Source organism: Diceros bicornis, chromosome 18 (genome assembly GCF_020826845.1).
Source record: "Diceros bicornis minor isolate mBicDic1 chromosome 18, mDicBic1.mat.cur, whole genome shotgun sequence".
NCBI lineage: Eukaryota > Metazoa > Chordata > Mammalia > Perissodactyla > Rhinocerotidae > Diceros > Diceros bicornis.
The window spans coordinates 85,795-92,657 of NC_080757.1; the positions used below are offsets into that span (position 1 = coordinate 85,795).

General features: G+C 62.8%; 1 protein-coding gene across 1 annotated transcript; it reads right to left on the minus strand.

Moving 5' to 3' along the window:
* Positions 1-841: 841 nt before the first annotated feature.
* Positions 842-5,834, minus strand: KCNJ12 (potassium inwardly rectifying channel subfamily J member 12). Its single transcript, XM_058559479.1, has one exon. The coding sequence runs from the start codon at positions 5,767-5,769 to the stop codon at positions 4,480-4,482; it is 1,290 nt and encodes a 429-aa protein (XP_058415462.1). The 5' UTR covers positions 5,770-5,834; the 3' UTR covers positions 842-4,479.
* Positions 5,835-6,863: the final 1,029 nt, after the last annotated feature.

Genomic DNA, 6,863 nt, shown 5'->3' on the forward strand with positions numbered 1-6,863 from the left:
CCAGGAAGCCCCCCCGACCTGCCGCCTCGTCATCAGTGCCCAGGCTTCTTGCACTGGCGTCTGGGGTCCTCGTTGGAACCCCACAGAGTGCGGGTCCCCAGCTCCTTCCCTGACGCAGAGGAGCTCTCCACGTAGGGAAACAGTTGCGGCAAAGGAAAGAATTCTCTCCCTGTGGGCCTCTGCCAGAAGGCCCTTGACACCCCCGAGTCCGAGCCTTCGGACAGATGACCCCCTTTCCCCAAATGGGCTGTCCGCGCCCTCCTTCCGCACTGCTGCTCCCCCCACCACAGTCCTGTCCGCCCTCTGTCCCCCCTCATCCCCAGCCTCAGTGGGGAGGACACCTCTCCAATTCCTAGCCCCCGCCAGGCTGGAGTAGGGGTCTTTGCCCCCGCACCCCGGCTTCCTGTCCCGGCACAGCGGTGGGAACCAGTGCTGCGTCTTGCTGGAGGCCTCCGCCAGCCCAGAGTCCCGGGAGGGGCCGCCAGCCTCCTGCACTCACACGCCCGCACAGGAGGCGCCCCGCAAGTCTTTGCAGAAGGAAGGAAAGGCAGGGAGGCGTGGGCCCAGGGAGGACAAGGCAGTGGCCCCGAGGTCACAGGGCTAGGGAGGTGTGACAGCCAGTCCTGGTGGGCGGTCTGGCACACTCGGGCACCTGTGAGAGAGGATGTGCAGTCACAGGAGACTGAGGGTGTGTGTGCCGGCTGGAAGAGCGTGCCAGGGTCTGCGAGGAGGCTGTGTTCCCACCCCAAGCTGCTGCCACATCGCCCCCGCCGAAGGCCCCTGGGGAGCCCAGTGCTCCAAGACAGACGGCCGAGGGAACATGAGATTGCTGAGCCACGCGGGGACTTGCAAACACACATCGGCACACAGTGGCACTCAAAGAGATCAAAATGCATTTAATGTCATCTAGTCTCATGGCCTATGTCTGTAGATACCGCTACGTATTGAAAATAACGTGGAAATTCTCCAGGTTCCCCATTTAAAATATATTTGACATTCTACGGCCTCACGCAGGGCAGACACCCCTATGCAGGGGCCTCCTTCCCACCAGGCCCCCCGCCCTCGCCCGGCCAGGATGCTTTGGGGCAGGGACGGCGCCACAGCACCAGTGGGCACAGGGGCGGCCGGAAGGCACGCGCGGGTGTGCACACGACACACCACCCCCACTGACATCCCATGTACACACCCTGAGACAGCACACGCTCACATGCACACACACTGCCCCAGGAAGCAGACGCCAGCCCTGCTCACGGGGCCTGGCATGGCTGCCACCTGAATGCACCACAGAGACATCCGTGTTCACGGGACACACACACACGTGCGCGCGCGGCCTCCTACACGCAGTCTGTGTGCAAGCACTCACCTTGGACGCTGTGTCCTCACGGCGTGTGGAAGCCCCGTCCCGGCACATGGGCTCCATGCATGCCCACAGGGACGGGACCAGGGCAGAGGGCCAGTGGGACTACTGGGTTCGGCTGTGCCAAGGCCCACAGCCGGTGTCTATCCTGAGTGTGTGTGTCCAGCCTCACAGCCTGGTAAACATTTAAACCAATGCCCGCATATACCACACACACACAAACACACCTGTAACTGTGCGTGTGTGAACACACATGTACATATTACATATACATACGATCAGCCCAGACTCACACATATATAGAGACCATTGTGTGCACACATCTGTACACACCCCCATGGATGATGAATCCACAGGCACGTGCACATACAGGTAAAGCCGTAATTGCACACATTTCACTCACACAGAGATGGCGATTCCACACACTTGGTGCTCACACACTCATGCTCACACTTCTGCCACATGGCCCCTTTCCCACAGGAGCAGCTCGGTGTCTCCGGCTGGAGGGCACCAGTCACCACGTCCTTGGCCAACTCCAACCTCCGTGCCTCCTGCTTCAGGCTGTCGAGACACTGCTTGGAAATTCCATTGCCTGGGGGCGAGGGCAGGAGCAGGTCACACGCCGCCTGCCTGGCACACAGACCACCGCCACGTGCACAGGTGCACACATACTCACCTGCCTCACGCCACATGCACGCCCATGTGCACGAGTGGTCCACACTCACCTGTGCTCGGCACACACACTGCACACGTCATACCACACAGTCACTCCACACACGGGCACACACTCAGGCACACGCCTCCACACGCACTCCCCAAGGACCATGCGATCCTCGCTCTGCACACACTCGGCTCTCCCATCCGCCCTCCCAAGTGCACTAACGAGGAAGAGGATTTTGGTCTTCAGCACAAGCAATAAATAAATAAATAAATAAATACCAGGCAGGACAAAAGAGGGCAGAAGAGTTTGAGAAGGCAGCATCTGCCTTTGGTGAGAGAGAAAAGGCAGCTCAGGGCTGCTCCCCACGGGGTCTGGGGGCTGAACCTGGTGCGGGCCTGGGAAGGGGACAGACCTGAGTGGGGGTGCACCAGGGCCTGGGGGGTCCAGGGCCTCAGGGCTCTGCTCTGCATGGGTGAGTGGAAGGCTGGCCCACCCAGCCCTGAAGGATCCCTGGCTGCTGGGCAGAGCGAAGCGTGGGTCCTCATGCTGGCCCCATCCTCCCTCCCTGGGTCAGCTTGACACTCTGAGCAGGGATGGTGGGCACGTGCTCCACACGGACCCACCCCCAGCCCCCAGGCAGCTGCCTCCAGCGGATCCTGAGAGCAAACCGCTGCCTCCTCCACCTGCCTTGGGCTGAAGCTGCTGGGCCAGAAACGAGGGTGTGGTCTGAGGCTAGGGCAGGGTGCGGGAGGCAGGGTGTCTCTGGGTGGGGACTGATAGCCGTGCTCAGACCCTCCCTGGCCCCCGACCTCACGGCCAGGTCTCCAGTTGCCGTGAGGGCTGGAGCAAGAGGGAAGAGGCAGGAGCCCCCAGCCCTGGCCTTGGGCCCCCCTCTGCCTCCTGAGCCCCACCCACTCGCTGAGTGACCTTGCCCTCTGCCTCAGTTTCCCCACTTGAGCCAGAGTCCCTAGCACCTTCTGGCTGGGAGCTCTCTCAGGCGTACGGGGTGGCCCAGCCTGGGCAGGCAGGCAGGGCAGACATGGGCTCTCTAATCACTAGCTTCCTGACAGCCCTGGTCACTGGGAGGACAACACTCTTAGCTGTCCTGGGAGGGGCCCCAGCTCCATCCCAGGGTCCATCCCCCCCAGCTATCTCCTCTGCCAAGAACAAGGTCACGCTGGGCAGCCCCGACCTCTTCCTGACTCGGGTGCCTGTACGCATGTCCCTCCCAGCACCTCACTGACAATCCCACGCCTCTCCTAGGATGGTTCTCTGCACCTGCCCGGCTCCCCTGTGCCGCCCCAGGTGCAGTAGAAGTGCCCGGCCGGCCTGGCCTCTGCAGACAGAGGGGCGCAGGAACTTCACGGTGGAGTTGGGGGCGGTGGGGAGGATGGGCGAGTCCGATAAAGACAGAAACAACTGGAACCTCACCCCTGGGGTCTCTAAGGCACCACTCGCGCCCGGGCCCCGTGGGGAGGGGCTGACTTTCTTCCTTCTCGTCTGGGAACCCAGCTTCCCCTCCCACGGAGCCGTCCACCCCTACACTTCCCAGCTGCCCTCACTGTGGAAGGGGTAGAGGCCACGGGGCAGAGAAGGAGAGAGGAGCAAAGCAGGAGAGCCCGGTGGGCGGGGAGGGCGGACCCTCCCCGGCAGGCAGGTCCCACATCCGGTCCTGAGAGGCACCTCTAAGGTACAAAGTCAAACTCAAAAGCTCAAACCAGTTTCTTCCTGACCCCGCCACATCTACGGCACCGGAAAGCTTTCATTTCCATCATTAACGTGGTCTTGGTTTTACGATCACAGACGGAGTTTAATCCGCCGTGAGCACAAGAACCACTGCTGAGCGCCGTGCTTGCCCTGCGGGCTGCGCCACCAGCTCACCCCTGCCTTTGTGAAGAAGAGGCCCATCCCGCTTCCGAGAACCTTCTGGAGCCTCCATCTAGGTGCTTGCCTCCCGGCAGACCAATGGAATTCTAACTGTCCTTTTTTTACCCCCATGAATTAAAAAATTTTTTTCAATCACATTAGTTTTTTTTCTTTGTAAACAGCCTCACTCAAGCTAAGGTTGAGAAAGTCAAAACCCAATGTTTCTCCCCAAGTTAAAAACCAGCAAGGTGCCCTGAAGCCCGCCAGCCTTGCCCACAGAGGCTGGCGGCTGTCGTGCTGTTCCCGGGGGGGCGGCAGCTCGATCCCCAGGCAGAGGCGCCCGGCTCCTGTGGCCTGGCCCCAGGAGGCCACCGCCTTGCCCCTGCACCTGCTCAGGCCTCTGAGGCTGTGGGCCGCCCGCCCAGGCCACCCACTCCCGCCAACCTTTCGAGGCCATCGTGAAGAAACGTAAAACATCTAGAGCACTACTGAGTCTGCAACCAGGGCGCCTGGCCCGTTCTGCGCCGGCCCAGAGCCCTCACGGCACCAGGCCTCTCCCTGGCGGGGCGGATGCTGCACCGTGGCCAAAGGCGGCTCAGATCTCCGACTCCCGTCTATAGGGCCGCTGCTCAAGGGCGCCACTGACGCCGGCCTGGGGTCTGTCAAAGTCGTGCCTAGCCTGGGGGCTGGGCCCGCCCTGGTCCCCGTCCGCCTCATCCTCCTCGTCACGGCTCAGGAAGGCCAGCTCGTTCTCGTAGCAGAAGGAGTTGGTGCTGGGCAGCAGGAACTTGTTCTCCACCAGGTCCTTGGCGCTGCAGCGGGGCGTGGAGGGCACCTCATAGGTCTTGTGGAAGTGCGAGTAGTCGATCTTGTACTGGTTCTTCTCCTCGAAGAGGACGGGCTCGAAGCGGTGGCCCCACAGAATCTCGTTGGCCAGGTAGGAGCTTCGGGCCTGCGTGGTCATGGCCGTGGCCTCCACCATGCCCTCCAGGATGACCACGATCTCGAAGTCGTCCGTCTCCAGGTCCTGCCGGCTGATGCCAAACAGCGGGCTGGCCTCGTCGATCTCGTGCAGGATGGTGATGGGTGACACCAGGAAGATGCGGTCGAGGCCCTTGTCAAAGCCGACGTCGATGTCGATCTGGTCCAGCGGGATGTACTCGCCCTCCTCTGTGACCCTCGGCTTGATAAGCTGGGCGCGCACGTGGGCCTCCACGATGTGGCTCTTACGCAGGTTGCCCACACGCCACATGAGGCAGAGCTTGCCGTCGCGCAGCGCCACCACGGCGTTGTGGCTGAACAGCAGAGTCTGCGCCCGCTTCTTGGGCCGCGCCATCTTGGCCATGATGGCGCCAATCATGAAGGAGTCGATGATGCAGCCCACGATGGACTGCGCCACCACCATGAAGACGGCCACCGGGCACTCCTCCGTCACGCAGCGCAGCCCATAGCCGATGGTGGTCTGCGTCTCGATGGAGAAGAGGAAGGCGGCCATGAAGCCGTGCACCTGCATCACGCAGGGCGTGCGGCCACGGCCCTCCGCCGGCTCCAGATCGCCGTGGGCCACAGCGATGACCCAGAAGATGATGCCGAAGAGCAGCCAGGAGGCAAGGAAGGCCAGCGAGAAGAGGAGCAGCATGTAGCGCCAGCGGATGTCCACACAGGTGGTGAACATGTCGGCCAGGTAGCGCTGTGACTTCTCGTCCATGTTGGCAAACTCGATGTTGCACTGGCCGTTCTTCTTCACGAAGCGGTTCCGGCACCGGCGCCGCGTGTGCACCTTGCCGTTGCCAAAGCCGTTGGCGCCCGACATGGTGACCAGGCGCAGCCCGTCCTCCTCCGACGACACGATGCTGTAGGGGTTTGCCCGGCCGGCCGTGGTCATCCCGGGAGCGGGGGGACCCCGGCTCGCCCCCAGCCTGTCTCAGGGGGGCAGCACCTGCAACAGAGGGGACAGCAGGGCTGGGGGGCGGGCCACACCAGCCCACGCCTCTGCCCCCACCCAGGGTCCTCGGGCGTGGCGGGCAGACCTTTCAATCCTAACTTACCCAAAACGGACTCCTGATCTCCCCTCTCACCCTAAGCCAGCTCCCCGCCTTCCTTCTCAGCTTGGAAAACCGCCACTCCGCCTCCTGGAGCTCTCCTTCCTCCTGGAGCTCTCCATCGTCCTGGAGCTCTCCATCGTCCTGGAGCTCTCCATCGTCCTGGAGCTCTCCGTCCTCCCTGAGCTCTCCGTCCTCCCACAAGCTCTCCATCGTCCCGGAACTCTGGCCCAAACCCTGGATTCATCCTCAACTCCTCTTACTCCCACCCCAGGGCTCTGCTTTCAAAATATATTTAGGACCCACCCCCTTCCCCCACCCTCACCGCCTGAGTGCCTGTTGTCACCCACCTGGACCAGCAGGGCGGCCACCTCGCTACCTCCCTGCCCTGGCCCCACCCAGGCTGCGGCAGCGAGGGGGAGCTGGTCTTGTCCTCCGCTCAAAGTAGACTCCCTGCTGGCACCCCCGGGGCCTGCAAGAGCAGAGCCCAGGGCCCCAGGGATCTCATCTTCCAGCCTCTCCCGCTCACCTGCTGCAGCCCGCAGCCCCCGCTCCTCCTCCCAGGCGTCCTCCCCTGCCTCACCTCCTTCAGGCCTTGGCTACAACACCACACGAGCCCTCAGAAGACTGGACACCCCACCCAGGTCCCCACTGTACCCCCAGCACCGACCTCTGACCTATAACGGCAGTAATAATAACAGCAATGACGCCCACGGTCTGTACTCATCCCCCACTGTGCATCCATCCCCGACCGTCCTCCCACCCGGTGAGACCGCTGGCTCCCCAAGGGGGAATGCGCTGCCTTGTCCACCGCTGTCTCATTCATCCCCAGGGCCTAGGACAAGGCCTGGCCTCGTGGACACCCCACCTGGGCCCCCCACCCTCCTGACGCTCACACACTCCACCCCAGGCGCCCACTCAGCACCCATGTGCCACG

What these genes read in the sequence shown, in the direction of transcription:
- KCNJ12 (XM_058559479.1), bottom strand. Translation starts at nt 5,769, where the DNA reads ATGACCACGGCCGGCCGGGCAAACCCCTACAGCATCGTGTCGTCGGAG.